The sequence below is a fragment of the Jaculus jaculus genome, chromosome 6, assembly GCF_020740685.1.
Source record: "Jaculus jaculus isolate mJacJac1 chromosome 6, mJacJac1.mat.Y.cur, whole genome shotgun sequence".
Lineage (NCBI taxonomy): Eukaryota > Metazoa > Chordata > Mammalia > Rodentia > Dipodidae > Jaculus > Jaculus jaculus.
This window is the reverse complement of record NC_059107.1, coordinates 42,301,555-42,318,440: the sequence shown is the minus strand read 5'-3', so window position 1 is coordinate 42,318,440 and position 16,886 is coordinate 42,301,555. Positions and strand designations below refer to the sequence as shown.

The following is a 16,886-nucleotide window of genomic DNA, read 5'->3' as shown; positions in this document are numbered from 1 at the left end:
TTATTTCCTTGCTGAGCATTTACCATCAAAGCTCCATGACTCAGTTCAGAAAAATTTGCTCAACCATATTTATAGCTACTCAATGCATAACAGCTAAGAACTAGAATCTTCCCAAATGTCCATTATTAGATTAATTGATAACCATGAGGGAGGATTTTGAGTTGCAGTGGAGACCCTAAGAGATGTGCCAGGACCATAGAATGGCTTTCATGGAGAGCTGTCAGGTCAGGGTAGTGTTTTAATCAGCCTGTGAGCAGCCAGCTGTAGGGGTGAAATTTGAATCCCTGTAATTATATCAGTGCTCACATATGTGGGATTTGGAAGTGTGAAATGGCATCATTTGCCCTGTTTGAGATTTTACATTGGTTTAATTTCCCCAAGCAATGACATCATTTGCAGTGTGAATATTTTTTCTGTGCTAATTATATGTTTTTGCTTTGACATATTCGAAGGTAGGAGAATGTGAACAAGGGGAAGATTGAACAGTATTGGAATTGATAAAACCTTGGGAACTTGTGAAGTAGGACTGTGCTGCACTTTCCATTTCATTGCTGGAGAAAAAACACCTGGAAAAAAGCAGTTCATGGGAGAAAATAGTTTATTTCAGGTGTACAAATTCCAGGTGCAGATTTGTCATGTTTGAAGAAGCTGACTCACCCCATCATATAAACACAGTAGAGAGCAAGAACCAGCACCACAAGCACAAATACCAGAGGTCAAGCTGACTCTAGACGCCTAGTCAAACTGGACTCAAGATCCATTCTGAATGAAATGATCTTCCATTCAGTCTTATGCCTGATGAAGGCTATGTAAAAATCTAAATCTGCATAAAAAATTCCACAGGCCATGAAGTATATATATTTATATTCAAACCACAACAGAATGAATCCATTGCATTTAATATCATAGATGGTCATTTGTTGATGTGGGAAGTTTTTTAAAGTGGTAGTTTGGCTCAGATGTCCCTCACAAGCTCAAGTATTTTGAATTTTTGGGTGCCAGCTGATGGCAACTTTGGAGCGAGAGCCTTGGCTAGAGAATCTGCAATTTGTAGATGATATTGAATACCTGGGAGACCCAATATCCATCAGTATGATAAGAAGTTCAGGCTCACTGTTTAGCACAAAGTCATTTATCCATCTCATCTTCAAGACCCAGGGAGCATTATAGCAGAAGTGGATTAAACATGAGAGCCTCACTCACTGCTACTCTGACAACCAACTCCATGGACAGGGCAGTTGACACTGAGGACAATGAAAATTTAACAAAGCAGAAAATTAGAGGAGGCCAAGATCCCAACACTAAAAGGGCCTTGTACCACCCCTCCCAGGCTCAGGAAATCCTGTGGATGAGGGAGATGAGAAAAGGTAAGAGCCACTGCAGGAGGAGGAGGTGTGCTCAGAGGCATTGTTCTCCCAACAGCGACTTAGTGGTGCATTCAAGCCCCGCAAGGACTACTGACAACTATTGTAGAGAGCCCCATTGGGATGAGGGCAAGGAGAGGCGACGTACGGTAAGACACGATGGGTCTATGATGAAGTAGAAGAATGTTAAAATGGGTTAAATTTCTCAATAAAATATAATGAGACAAAACTGTATCTGAAAAGTTAATGTGGTGTACATCATAAAGAAGAAATATTGGAAGAACACAGGTCATTTCTGGTGTTACCGTGATGTTTTCTGCAGTTGATATGCAAAATTCAGGTTTCCTTGAATTACTTCAATGATATTATTAACTTGCTTCAAAATAAAAGAATAGAATAGAAAAGGATGATGGGAGCTGTGGGGCCTTTTGGGTGAGGCTGAATTTGGCTACCTTGAAGCTAAGAAGACACCCATGGCTGTGTGTGGTAGATGTGGGAAGGGGGTGAAGTGGCAGTGTTGGCTGTATGTGCATCTCCATGCTTGCTTTGAGAGGTCTTGCACACAAGAGCAGTTTTATGGCATCATGGAAGTTTAGGGTTTAATGGGGAACGTTCGTCAGCGTGTACAACATAGGGTGATTGGGATGTTATCCTGGAACAAGTAATTAGCATCCATCAAAAACTGCTAATGTGCTAACTACAGCAGCTGCTTTGTCTGGTCAGCCATGGAGTCCATAGTTAGCATGAATTTGTTGATTCTGACTTCTTATTTGAGTTCATCCATGTTTACGAATGTGGTGCTCCTGCACTTCTAGCTACAGCTTCTTAATACGCAGGGGCCTCCCTGACCTGTGTCCACCATTGTGGATCTGCCCCAGCTAATATAAACATTCACTGTCAAACATTTTCTCGTTGCAAATTGTTACCTAGGGTATTGTCACCTAAGTGAAAGCTCACTAACCAGTCCTCATTACTGTAAAGGAGCTGGATGCCCAGCTCTTCCTGCAGCACAGCTCTGGCAATGTGAGTACAAATGTTGTATTCGTATAGTCTAGGATGAATGATTCAGTCTCTTGTGGATTACTTCAACATTTTTAGTTTTCTCCAATCTTTTAGCAACCTCTTCTATGCATGGATTCCTAGTACAACTTGCCATTCTTTTTTTTTTTTAATTTATTTATTTGAGAGTGACAGACACAGAGAGAAAGACAGATAGAGGGAGAGAGAGAGAATGGGCGCGCCAGGGCTTCCAGCCTCTGCAAACGAACTCCAGACACGTGCGCCCCCTTGTGCATCTGGCTAACGAGGGACCTGGGGAACCGAGCCTCGAACCGGGGTCCTTAGGCTTCACAGGCAAGCGCTGAACCGCTAAGCCATCTCTCCAGCCCCCAACTTGCCATTCTTGTAAGCCATGTTTAAGACACACCCTAGAATGTAACTCTGGGAGAGATTGTTGAACTCTTCACCCATTAAGCAAACTACCTTTCCCTTTCACTTTCCAGGCTGTAAGTAGACATAGAAAAATAGAAATGTTTGAGACATCTAATCTTTGGCAGTCACAGTTGGAATCAGAGTTTTATAACTAAAAAAGCAACCAGGAAAGAACAAGAATCACTTAGTAGAGAGCACTTATGAAGTCTATGATCCTACCCATTGTGAGGCACCTGCATAGTGAGGCCAGTGGATAACCTGGATATAGATTGACAGGTGCTGGACCCCTCCCCTTTTTTGATACAGTATCCTCAATGGCTCAGAGCTCATAGGGCTCCCTAGGGGTCTTTGGGACTCCACCTCATGGCCACTGTGATTTTCAGAGTAAACAAACTTTCTTTTAAAAAATGGTTCGTTATACATTCTTCTATTTATTTGAGAGAGACAGAGATATAAACACACACAGAGACAGAAAGAGAGAGAGAGAGGAAGAGAGAGAGAGGCACGCCATGGCCTCAAGCATATGCAAATGAACACCAGAAGCATGTGCCACCTTGTGTATCTGGCTTATGTGGGTCTTGGGGAATCAATCCTGGGTCTTTAGATTTTGCAGCCACATGCATTAACTGGTAAGCCATGTCTCCAGCCTTTTACTTGATTCTTATTGTGGGGATGGGGGGTTGTAATTCATGTTATCTTGATTTCAAGGAAGCACTTTAACACTTTCTCATCTACCAAGCTGTAAGATAGCATTTTAAATACCCCATGATATTTTTATTTCATTTTGTTCTACAATTAACCTTATGGTTACCAGAAATTCTATCACAAAATACATCATTTTCTTGGGAGTTGGGGACAGAACACATTTTGTCAGTCATATTTTTCCAGAAAGAATCTTCATTTTTAAATTTTATTTGAAATATTTACACACAATGACTGTACATATGAAGTAACCCCAGCATTAGAAGACTAGCCTAGGTCCTCTTTAACAATGTTTAATGCCTCTGCACCGCCTTGGTTTTCAGTGGCTTAGATACTTAAACCTTCCAGCCTCACGGTTACATCCATCAAGGACTATGAAAGTGTTTTGAACCTGGGTTTCCCTTCCTTTGTTATAAAATGACACTATTATTTTTTATTTTAGGATTGGTTATTTAGTGTTGGCTTTGCTCTCCAATCCTAGTGTTTAGCACCTCTCAACCACTCATGTATTTTCCATAGTTAGGGCTAGGTGTGTTTTGTGGGTTGATCTGAGAAATTTTTAATACTAAACTAATAATTATTAATAAAACATCAAATCAAAACAATATAACCAAAACAATTTAAACAGTATAACATAAACAAGATAAATATAATTAATAAAAAGTAAAAGCACTGAGTAAAATAAGTAAAAAATCAATAAAATATAACCACAAATAATACAATCAATCTCATGTCTCCCAGTTGTATGTATCATGTACTATATTCCTTATGTGAAATGTCTTTTTGGTCTCATGTTTTTGTTGCTTGCAAGTCCACTGAATCTTAGTTTTGGCACTTGGTGCTCTCCTGTTTGCCCTCTTATTACCTGTAGCCTGCCTCAAACTGTTACTGTCCAGTGTTGGTGGTGTCCTGAGAACTTTGGCCCTTCACTTCTATTATTCATAAGGCCCATTTGATTCGATTTTATCATCTGTCAATATGGATATTTTTATCTGGTAGGGCATGTGGTTGCAAGTATGTCTTTCATATCCCCATCTCAGGTCTACGTCCCAGTATCTCAGAGCTTCCCATCAGCCACTGCTAAAATTTGATTCATAGACTGTCTCCTCAGTAGAAAGGGCTTCCTGGGATACTTTGGAAGATTTTCCAGGAAACACTCTGAGCAGAGATTCTCTGCAATACTTTCCTAAGAAATTGTTTAAACTCAAGCCTCAGTTGTTTCTCCCCTTCTCATATCCTCTTCTTTCTCCAAATTGTAAAATTTAGCTTCTTCCTTCAGGATTTTCTTCCTGAATGGTCCAGGACTCCACTGAGTTTTCTGCTCTGTCTCCTGTCCTCAGTAGCTGGAAGGTGTGGATGCCTTAGGTGCTCTTCCAGGTTAGATATTATGGAACCTTTCCCCCAGGCTACCCAGAGGATAGTGGTGTTCTTTGTTGGCAAACAAATGCACACTAGGGGCAGTAATTCACCTTTTTTTTTTTTTTTCCTATATTTGTTTTTGCCCTGGTGCAGGCTCCTGAGATCCATGACATTCATGGACCCTCCGTCTTGATTGTCTGAGTAGAGCTGCAGATGGATGTCTCTGTGTAGCTTCCTGGAGCCTGGGATAAAGACATTGACTTCTTTGTAGGGGTCGGGGATTGCGGGAGTGGGCAGGAGCTATAAGAAAAGAAGGAAGTTTCCATTAGAGCCATGTGGAAAGTGAGCTCTTGCAATTCACAGGACAGAGTGTGTGATGGGAGAGGCACTGGTGTATCAGTAGTTCTCACTGACTCTTCCCATGAGTGATAAAATTAATACCATCCAATACTCTTACTTATTTGGAATTAAATGATGTATAAGCATATAGATAGATGATAGATAGAAAGACATAGTAATTTTTACACTCCAATATAAAGCTAACAATCTTGTGGATGAATTAGACCATCCACCAATCCTGGATTATCCTAGAAGCCGGATTTTTATTGCTTTCCTTGTTATTGTTCTGTTTTCTTTCTTTTTGTAACTGTCTTGAACTCTCCCATATCCAGCAACATGATGGAAATCCAGTTTTTTCTGTTTGTATTTTTGCTCGTGTGTGTGTGTGTGTGTGTGTGTGTGTGTGTGTGTGTGTGTGTGTGTAGTGAGCACTTCTTGTGGGAAGCTGCTGACCTAATGTGGGTGGAGAAGAACACTGTGCATCCTGTTCTATTGCTCTTTTGTGTGGTCTTGCTTTGAGCCAGAGTCTTAATTGATTTCCACACTTGTTGGGGTTGGCCATTCTAGAATATCTACACCACTGTGGACTAGGTAATTAAGTGAGAAATGCAGATGCAAACTCTGGTTGTCCTAGGCTTCTCAGGAAATCCATGTATTCACTAAACCAACCCTCTGTCCCATCAAGAGTGTTTTATTGCTTGTTTGTTTATTTCTTTTTAGTAAAACCATTTGTCCAAGAAAAGAATCTCTTAAGGATTATACCCAAGGACGATACTTTGGAAATTAATTGAAAATATAAAGAAAGTAAAATAGAAGAAAGCACATGCTGTAGCATGTCAACAGACTCAAGGTTATTTTCTGTAAGTCATGTATTACATATTTCATCATGGTTCAATTTTCTCACTACTCCCTTTTGGTACATGTAACCTCACCTTTTTATTTAAAGAGATATGTAATTCCTCAAATTTCCTCTGCAATGGAAGAGGAGACTTCATCAAATACTTTATGGATCCAGGTCAGTTCAGTTTGCTTTGTATTGGATGTAAACATGGCCCTTCCTTTAGGAATGAAAAGAGCCCTCTCTATGCTCCTCTGGATTAAACAAACAAACTAACAAACAAAATCAATGAATGACACAAAGGATTCCAACCATGTCCACAAAGCTCAGGGTAAGGGAGGGACATGAAGGTTAGTGTGGCTCAACCAGTTTGCACCCCAGGCTCAGGCCTCCAGGCACCTGGATAGAATGCAGCTCCTCTTCCACTATCCCGTTGATGGTTCCCAGGCTCCGGGAACCTAGTGGGTGCCCTCACGCACCCGGCTCCAGACCCAGTGTTGTGGATTCTGGTTCTGGATCTGAAATGAAATGAGCCCTGAAGGGTGAGCACTGCCCTTGTTCCCACCCAGGTATTCCCACCTTCCCACTGTCCTGGCCATCACCATGACTGACCTCCTCACACAAATCAGGCTTGACCCAAGCTCGGTATTCCAGTGCCTTAAAGAACTCTGTCTTCAACTTAAGAAATTCTTTGCACAAGCCTTTCCAGTGTTCCTTTCCCAGCAAACACTGGATGATGGTCACCTTCGTAATCGGGTCAGATTCTTCCATGTCACATGCGATGTAACTATCACAGAAAAAAGAGAAGTGTGCTTATACTGAAATAGGAATCCCATTCTCAGTTGGGACATGCAGGAGAAGTTACAAGACAGGAAGTGAATGCTGAATATATGTTCTGTGAATGGAATGTCTGTGGAATGACCCATCTCTACAGAGCCACAAAGAATCCTGGACTTTGAGCAGTGGAGCAAATGCTATGCTCCAGACAGGCCAATAGAATTACTTTTGCTTCCCACTTTTTTATTTGTTTCCTTTTTATTTCTGCCTTTAGCACCTCTCTCACTGAGGACCTAGGGAGGGTTTTTCAATTATTTTTATGATGTCAAGTTCTGTTCCTTCCCTTTCTCCACAGCTCATGGCTCCTTAAATGTTTCAAGTGTTCTGTGGCTGAAAACTATGACTTCTCCTGCCACTTGGCTCAGATGTGGCTTTGGATGAGGCAGGATTTAGGGTGTGGCAAGACTGAGACATAAACCCAAGCAGGTACTCACAGAGCGAGGAAGAAGTGGATCCTGTTGTACATGTGCCCAGGCAGCCCGACTCTGCCGAAGTACTCCACCACCATGGAAAGGAGGTACTGTGGGAGACATGGTTGGTGAGAAGTGGAGAGAGGCACAGTGGACAGAGGTCAGGTGATGACTGAATGTAGGATTTCCTTTTACAATTCCCACAGCAATAATGTCACTCAGAGGAAGCCTTGCTGAGGCTCTTAAGTCCCTTTCTCTTTTGGATTTGAGCCAAAGAGTAAGCCAGAAAGGGATTGTTGTCCCAGGAATGATGTTGTATCTCTCCTTCCTCTGACCTTGAGAGCAGATTCCCACAGGGAATGTGCTTGTCTGTCATAATAGGTCTTATTTTTTTCTGCCTTGCAATAGGGAACTGTGACTCTGTAGACCCATCAACCCCCCTTTTGACACTGTAGGTACCTTGTCAGAGACTTTTAGGGACTTATCAGATGCCAAAAAGCTCTGGATAACTGGATCCTCTGTAAAGTAAGAAAAATTATGAATTGTTAGAGTTCGCATATGAGACACTGATTTGGAATTTGTGAACTCCTCTTACAGGGGAGGCTTTTCAAGGCCAGAGTGAATTCCCAGCCTCTCCATCTGAGCTCTTCCCTGAGGGGGGAATAGCTGGTCTCTCCAGGAAGCTTTGAACCTTACAATCCAGAACTGTGCCTCCTCTTCCAATTCATACACAGCTATTGACATTTGTTTACATTTGTTGGTATGATTCTTCAACATGGTTAAAGATGCAGCGTGATATGTTTCTTTACTGATCAGACATTACCTGACCCTCAGAGTCAGAAAACTGAATGTGATCTTAGGTGTCTACAATACTGGAGGCTATCACCTGGGTATGCTCTGACTGTGTGTCATTCCTGTCAGTAAGGATAGAGTACTTATAGATACTTGATTGTGTTGTCCCTTTTCTATTATGAGTGTTCACTCTGGCTGGTAAAAACAATGTTTGCTCCTCCACCAGAACTCACCTATAATCCAACAATTCCAAGAAATAATCATTTTCTCGGAAATACCTGAAAACATGGAGTCGTATGTATATTTTGCTCTTTCCCAGAAAAATAACACTAGTATGTCTGGTGACTTCTCCAGTCTTCCCCCAAATCATAAGACTATTGGCTTATAACAATTCTGTGATAATGAGAATATTCTACTGTCCAATATAGGAGTTTCACATATATGTGGGTATGAAAAATTGAAAAAGCAGCTCAGGATATTGAGGAACTAAACTTAAATCATTGTTGTCAAAAAGCCAGACATGCACACCTTTAATGCCAGAACTTGGGATGCAGAGGTAGGTGGATTGCTGTGAGTTTGAAGCTATCCAGAAATTAAAAAGTGAATTCCAGGTCAGCCTGGGCTAGAGTGAGACCCTTTCTCAACCCCTCCCCCTCAAAACTGTTTGTTATTTATTTAAAGTGAATGTAAACAGCAGGGTGTGATTGATCCTGGTGCATGCATAGTATTCCAATCAGGTTTCTAACCTCTAGTACTGTTCCTTTCCAATTTCTCCCATCCTCACCCTCACCTACTTCTATTGGTCACGAACTTCTCTGCCTTGTGTGCAATAAGCAACATGTGAAAATATTTATAGACATGTGTTTTGTGTTTCCAATTCTACTTCAAACACTAGAAAGTCAAGGTGTCATGTGTCCACTCATCACAAATATGTAACATCAAGACTGGTAGGAGCACTTGTGTGTTATAAAGGGAAAGGTGTCCTGGATCTTCAGTGGTGAACCTATGTTCAGCTTTCTATGAACTAGGATCCATATGGTGTATCACTCCTCCACATATCCAGGGAATTTTCACACTGAGTGACATCCACTTTTCTAAGATCTGTGTGACATTTGAACCAGTGTCCCATATTCCTAAACTCTCAGCATTGACCAGCTCTGAGAACCCACCCAAAAGACGAAAGAAGGCTTCTAGGTCTTCAGGTCGGTAGCTTGATCTTCTTTTTTTATACATCCATACTTTAGTTCCCTCTGTACAGTTGACACTCCATATGGTCCTCTTCTGTCCCTTCCTCCTACAGAACTGCAATCCTGAGACAGCCTCTGATGCAGCTGCCCTGCAGGCCTGAGAGCTCTTATCCTGGAAAACTACAGAGACAAAAGACATATGAGCTCATATGAGACCACCTAGAGGAAACTTGCAGCTAGTATGAAATTATGATTTTACCTCATGAGGACAAGATGACCAGTGGATACTAAGATATCAAGTCACTTTCTTTATGTACATGATAATTTAGGGACAACAGTGGATACACACCTGACTTACCTTCCGTCAATCTACTTTTCATCAGGCCTCTCATTCTCCTTGCTCTTTTCTCAGGGGCAACAGCAAGAGACTCATAAGTAGTTGACTGAGGTCTACTGCTTTTTGAATCTGCATGGAGAGAAGACCCATGTTACCATAGAAGCCCACCTGGCCAGTGCTGGCTCCTGTCTTCAAAGTCATTTTGAGGTATTTTCTGTGTCACTGGGACATGGAAGGAATGGCCTTCTTTCCCTTTGCATTTATCTAAGAAACTGGCTGGAGGTGGGTGACTTATGTACCTTTCCTTGTTAGGGAAAGTCTTCTTTTCCTTCCCCCTGTTCTCACATCCTTCAGTCCAGAGGACAACCATGTATCGTTTACTTTTCTGCCTGCCATACCTGCAGAACAAATCAGAAAGTGATCTCTTGGCTCACTGACATAACCCTTGAGATGCACCAGTATAACATGACTTAGTAGACCTGTGTGGGATGGAGGAGAGATGTGGTAGGAGGTCAGACAGCTCCCTCATTGTTCATTCATGTAGAGATGGTAAAGGAGCAAAGGATCAAAACCTCCCTTCCCTTCAAAGAGTATCATTTCTTTTGCGATAATGGCATGGAGTTGACACTGAACAGCTAAAATAGACCTGTCTTCTCTATGTCCAAAAATAAATAATTCTTCCAGTCTGATTCTAATCATATTATGCCTTATGGACTAACTTGTTTTGAAAACTGATAATTGTAGCTGCTAATGTATATGAAAAAAGAAATAATGACTTCATAAACAGTATCAATTATTTATACAATGAGAACTACCACAACATTCCAAATAATGTATGATGGAGGGAAAAGAGTTCATTTGATTTACAGTAAGAAAATGATTTCTGTGTAGGATTTGTCCTGTCATGGTGGTTGTGGCTTTGGGCCTGTTGCCAGGAATATGTGAGTACTCACAGGAAGAATGGGTGCTGTCAATCATATTTTCAATGTTGTTGCAAGGATGACCTTAAATCTAGTTTTTCCCTCATCCTCTCTATATATTTCCACAAGAACTTGGTCATAGTGGCCACTGTTCTTATGGCTTCCTTTTTAAAGCCTCAGTGTTGACTACCAACCTTCTCAAGCCTCCCCTTCCTGTTTTCACTTCATTTTCCATTGTTCTCCCACATTCCCTTATCTTCTGCTGTTCCCAAAACCAGAAACATGTTTTCATTATTCAACATTCATTATTCAACTTGAGGTCAGTATCCCCTAACACCCATAAGGATCTTCCCATGAACCCGACATAGTATTTAATATTCACTGTAGTGTTGTCACTGGGGACACTCACCGACTGAGCACCTGCAGGGTGATGATTATATGGGCTCCCAACCTTATACTTATCCACAGCACACCCTCACAACTGTAATGTTTACTGAGGTATCTAAGGGATTGAGGTCAACTGGCTCCTAAGATTCTGAAGGCCCGATGACATCACACCATTCCAGCCTGTCTTGATCTCTGGTCTATTAAAGTGACAGTACCAATTGAAAAGGCCAGGAGACTTAAAAGTGAAGGTTGGTCTAAGGTATGTATACTAGATTCATTTCTTATCCCAATTTTACCTTTTCATTAATCCTCATATTGTACTTATTCTAATCCATTAATTATTATAAGTGATATATCCATGCTCCATAACTGAGAAAATGACACAATTGTATGTTGATTGATCCTCTGCACTTCATGTTATTAATACTCTGTATTTCACTGTCTAGTTTGCGTTCAAATTGAAGGTATGAATATCATGACTACATCCTATCTGGATCATGGTGTTCCCAGCACTTCATCTCATTCTTTAACTCTTACGTTCTTTCAGCTACTCCTTCTACAATGTCTGCGAAGCTGTGAATACTGAGATGAAAACCTTATATAATTATTAACACTCATCTGTCACTTCTCAGCAATATGTAAGTTTTTTGATTCCCCTTCAGTCACTAACATCTGCAATATCAGGCTTATCTGACCTAATGTTAAATCAACAGTAACCTATATACATAAGCACAAGTATTTCAAAGGTGATTTGATGCATATCCATTTATACAAACAATAGTAGTAGTTCCCACCCACTGAAGGACTTTGACCTTCTAAGACATAGACTTTTGACTAAGTTTGTAGAGCCAAACATGAGTTCCTTTTTGTGGGGCGGGCCTCAAATTCAAAAAAGAGCAGTTGGTTTGGCCCACAAGTGATGCCACTATGGCATTAGTAGGTCCATCTTGCCTATCAGGGTCATTGTGCAGTTTTCAAGCTCTATTACTGGCTAAGATTATTGGTTCTTTAAATCCCATCAAAAGGTGAATCTCCCTTAACAACTATATGATTGCTGTCATTAGGTAGGAGGCCTCATCTCTGTTCCACTTTGATGTCTGTGCCCTGAGACCAAAGAATTTCAGTCTTCAGCAGAAGTGACTTATCTTGTTCTGGAAATTAAATTAGAAGCTTTTTAATTATATCAATATTTAAATGCCTTGATTTGAGTGAAATGGACCATATATTTGTAACAAAAATCATAAGCATACCTGTATACCTTTGTATTTAAGATCTTTTAACTTAATGTTTATTTCCTAAAGCAAATTAAACCCTACGTGTAATAATAAGGGTATTTAAGTAGAAGAAAAAATGGTATCAATTGATGTTAGTGTAGTGACATTACAAAGAGGTAGCCATTGAAATAAGTCTTTTGAAATTAGTTTGTAATATTGCTAACTAATGAGTAGGAGCAATGAACTTCACATAAAATTTTAGATGTGAGACTAGTATCACCAACAAAGTTATTGGTTAAACCTGACATGCATAATACACCATATAGAAGCATCCATATGGCCGCATGCCCGAATTCTAATTTAGAAACCAAGGAAGGGCATGGACAGATGTTTAAGTTATTAAGACACTTGCTTTAAATGCCTAGCCACATCAATTTATTTCCAAGTATCAAGACTTTGAAAGCTGCAGGTTTTGGGGTGCACTGCCTTCCACAGGTTACCTCACTTCTCAAATGCTTAACCAGGTAGTCTGCACCAGGGCCATACTCCAACTAATGTGGTAATACAGCCAGCTCTGGAGGGGTCAGTGAAGTTGGAAGGAGAAAGCTGTGTGACCACATCTGTTCCTGAACTGCTTATCTCCTACAATTTTATTGCATTGTCCTCACTTGATCCAGTACATTCTTCATTCCCACAAACTCATCTAGTCTGGTTGAAACAAAAGTGACTGAATTTACTCTGTGACTATTATGTTTTTCAGACCTCATAATCCATCACTGGCCTTTTCCCTTTAACTGGAAGTGTAACTTATTTAGAAGCAAAGTCACCTGTGCATTCTATACAATTATTTCTCATGGTATATGGAATATGATGGCCTTTCTGAAATTATTGCAATCCTCCCTTAGGCCTTTCAATAAATGTGTGAATTCCCTGTGGACTACTTTCACCATCTGTAGTCTCTTCAGATCTTTTAGGATCCTCTTCATAACATGGATTCTCAGCGCTGTCAGCCACGGTTAAGACATAATATAGAACATAACACTGGAAGAGATAGTAGAAGTCTTCAACTGTTAAGTAAAGTCTTTTTACCCTTTACTCTCTAGGCTGTAAATCATAAAAGAGAAAATAATTCTGAGACATCTGACCTGAGGCAGACAGTTGGGGTGGGAGTTTTGTAGCTCACAAAACTACCAGAAGGGACCTAGAACCACCCCATGAGGGCCCTGTTTGAACTCTGCTTTCCTGACCATTGTGCAGCAAACTGTTGATAACACCCATGGAAGGTATTTTAAGGTGTGGCTATTATGTGTTCTTGGGCTTTTAGGTACACTCTACTGGACTTTTGTTTTCTCACATTCTATCATTCGTAAGCAAACTTCAAATACAAGTGTGAAGTTATCCAGGATGTCTCTAAATATAACATGTCCACTTCCGTGAATGAGTCTCTGATTCTGTGCTTCCACTTCTTTCATTTTCCTTTGCAACCTTGCACACAATCTACAGCATTCGATAGTTATGTATGTGTATGTGTATCCGTCCATGCTGTGAATGTCCTCTGTGTGCTGTTCCATGTACGCATATGTAGACCTGCATGGTGAGGCCAGTGGATAACACTGGATGTAGTTTGTCAGGTGCTGGACATCTCCCTTTTCTAATACAGTGTCCTCATTGGTCCAGGGCTCATAGGGCCCTCTAGGGTACTACTGACTCCACCTCAACAGTCCTGGGAGTTCTGAAGCACGTGGTGGTTTGCTTCATTTGTCCCCCATAAACTTAGGTTCTCTGGATGTTATGTTCTCCAGCTGATGGAAATTAGAAATTAAAGCCTTCTAGAGGTGGTGTATTGTTGGGGGCAGGCTCATGGGTGTTATAGCCAGTTTCCTCTTGCCAGTGTTTGGCACGCTGTCCTGTTGCTATGGTCTACCTTATATTGGCCAGGGGTGATGTCCACCCTCTGTTCATGCCATCATTTTCCCTGGTATCATGGAGCTTTCTTCTCGAGATTGTAATCCAAAATAAAGCTTTTTATCCCCACAAGTTGCTCTAGGTTGGGTGTTTTCTATCAGCAATATGAACCTGACTGCAACACACAATAACTGGATTTCTAATGTGGGACCTTGGAAGCTATTTCAGGTTCTTATGGTTTCAAGGAAACACTTTAATGACTGCGTCATCTTACAAGCCATGGGGTACCATTTTGTATACCACATGATGTTTTGACCTTGTGTTGTTCTACCTGCATAAATACTGGTACATTTTGTTTCTCAAGAGTGATTATTTTGTGTACCTGAGAACAGTAGGCATCTTCTTCCCTGTTTTTCACCCCTCTGAGGAGAACTTGATATGTGCTCATTATCTGAGTGCTGTTTGTACAAATCTCAACCCTGTGAGTGCAAACATTGGACATTCTCTCACAGTGGCTTGCTGCCAGCAGATATACTGATTTATGACTTGAAAGAACTCTGAAGTTCTTCCTAAGTGGTAGAATTGATTCAGATTTACTTCAGCCAATGACTGCTGGAAAGATTTTGTTGTTGTTGTTCATTTTTTATTTATCTATTTGAGAGCAAAAAACTCAGAGAGAAAGGCAGAGAGAGAGAGAGAGAGAGAGAGAGAGAGAGAGAGCGCAAGCGAGCGCACCAGGGCCTCAAGCCACTGCAAACGAACTCCAGACGTGTGCGTGCACCCCCTTGTGCATCTGGCTAACATGGGTCCTGGGGAATTGAGCCTTAAATCGGGGTCCTTAGGCTTCACACGCAAGTGCTTAACAGCTAAGCCATCTCTCCAGCCCTGGAAAGATATTTTATATGTTACTGCTACATAAAGTTGATTTCTGTAGTTGATTTACCTTCTCATTATTGCCATAAAGCAAGTAATCAAAGCAGGTGATGGGAGGAAAGTTTTTATTTATTTATTTATTTATTTATTTATTTATTATTTATAGTCTTGACAGGAAGCTTCATGATGGCAGGGAAATAATGGCATGAGTTGAGGCTGGACGTCACTTCTGCCACAGCAGGTGGAAAAAAGGAGAGAGTGGCTACTGAAACTGGCAAGCTAGGGACTAATAAAACTCAAGCTCCACCCCTAGAAGAAAAGTCCCCATATCCAATCTGTTAGCACCTGGAGATCAGAACATATGAGTTCGTGGGGGTCCTCCACTTCAGAGTATCAAGCAATCAAATTTGGGATCCCATTATGTTCAATTTATTTCAATAAAACATTTCATTAAAATATTGAAAGTTAACTGCTTTGAATATTTACAAACTTACTCCAATAATGGTAGCAATTCTGACTTCCCTATTCATTCTACTAGAAATCAGCAGAACCTCAGACTTTGCATATACTCCGTCTCAAAGCTCTTTTGCATGGGTAGTAACCACGAAATCAGTTTATGCAAATGAAGCAGTCGTGAGGTAGCTTTTGGAGAGTACATGTGCGAAGACAGCATGTCAACTCTGTGGTCATCTTTTCCAGCTCCCTCTGTGTAGCTTTAGACACTTTCTGTGGGTTATTTCGTTCTCACCTTTTTGGAAACATATAGATTACTATTGTATGTTTCAGCATTTAAATCAGTTTAGTAACTATAAACACATAGTGGAATGGACATCTGACTGGTGTTTATCTGGCAGAAGAGAACATTAATAGTAGGCATGGTAAGAGCTATTGACATTCAAATGAAGTGAGAACATTGGTACCTGAATCATCTGAGAACCTTTACTGATCACTACTAACTTTGGGGATTTGAAACCACAGTTAGTTATACAATCTTGGAAGGCCTTTTCCTGTTCAATAGACATCTATTGTTCCTTACTTCCTTGAGTGGAAAAATTTTTAACCTGGATATAATGAGGATAATTTCACCTAGGGGATTTAAAAACATTGTTTCCAGGGTGATGTTGGAAAATCCACACCTTTGTGAAGTGAAATTATTGACATCTTGGAGGGCTAAGATCACCATTAATTGTATGTGCTAGAAATCTCTGTTATCTGTTTGTGAAGGTGAGAACAACTCTTACACAGAAGTGCAAGGAGCATTCTTATCATGGATAAGAGAGAATTACCATTTTATAATGAATTATGATCATTGATAACTGAAGTTCCTGAGACCACAACATCCTGTGTGAGCTGAGAACCACTGTCAGATGTGGAAGCTGTGACATCAGTTAATGTTATGTCCTAATAAGTATTTAATCCTGTTGAGTGTAGAAACATGGAATATTGATGAATTATAATGTTTACATGGGTAATATTCTTCCTGAGTGGTCTGAAGTGTCCCAGATGACAATTATCAAGGTGAGTTGATAATTCATCATTAATCAGAGTTGCATTGTCATTAGGAAGACTTGAAACTATTATTTCCTGGTTGAAAGAACCCTAGAAGATGCTTATATTGTAAACTAATATGCAGTGTCTGCTTTATGGCTGATCACAACACTTATTTGGGATGAGACCGCTGTTAGGTTTCTGAGCCAGAAATGATATTTATTTACTGTGTAGAAAAATACACTTAATGTTCTCAGCTGAGACAACATGAATTTACCAGGAACTATTTTATTTAAGTATCTAAAGCTATTATTAAAATGTTATGTGGCAAAACTCATACCTGGATGACCTGTGATCCCTATTTTTGGTTGTCTGTTGTAGCAGACAGCTTCAGGTTTACTGAGATGAACTTCCAGACCAGGCACAGTTATGGAGGAAAGGATATTTATTGAAGCCTATAGATCCAGGGGAAGTTCCATAAATGGCAGAAGAAGCTGGCCTAC

At 40.5% G+C, this 16,886-nt stretch overlaps 1 protein-coding gene across 1 annotated transcript; it reads right to left on the bottom strand.

The window, feature by feature from the left end:
• Window positions 1-6,491: 6,491 nt before the first annotated feature.
• Window positions 6,492-13,688, bottom strand: LOC101607714 (putative speedy protein E7). Its single transcript, XM_004672527.1, has 7 exons — window positions 13,472-13,688; window positions 9,618-9,725; window positions 9,242-9,439; window positions 7,740-7,798; window positions 7,305-7,390; window positions 6,646-6,820; window positions 6,492-6,551 (listed from the first exon to the last, which is right to left on the bottom strand). Exons 1-7 carry the CDS (start codon window positions 13,686-13,688, stop codon window positions 6,492-6,494), a joined length of 903 nt encoding a protein of 300 aa, XP_004672584.1.
• Window positions 13,689-16,886: the final 3,198 nt, after the last annotated feature.

What these genes read in the sequence shown, in the direction of transcription:
- LOC101607714 (XM_004672527.1), bottom strand. Translation starts at nt 13,688, where the DNA reads ATGGAACAGCACACAGAGGACATTCACAGCATGGACGGATACACATAC. An exon ending in AGCCTTCTTTCGTCTTTTGG is followed by an intron (nt 7,799 to 9,241) that starts GTGGGTTCTCAG and finishes CTTACTTTACAG; the next exon opens with AGGATCCAGTTATCCAGAGC. An exon ending in CCCTAAAAGTCTCTGACAAG is followed by an intron (nt 7,391 to 7,739) that starts GTACCTACAGTG and finishes TGTCTCCCACAG; the next exon opens with TACCTCCTTTCCATGGTGGT.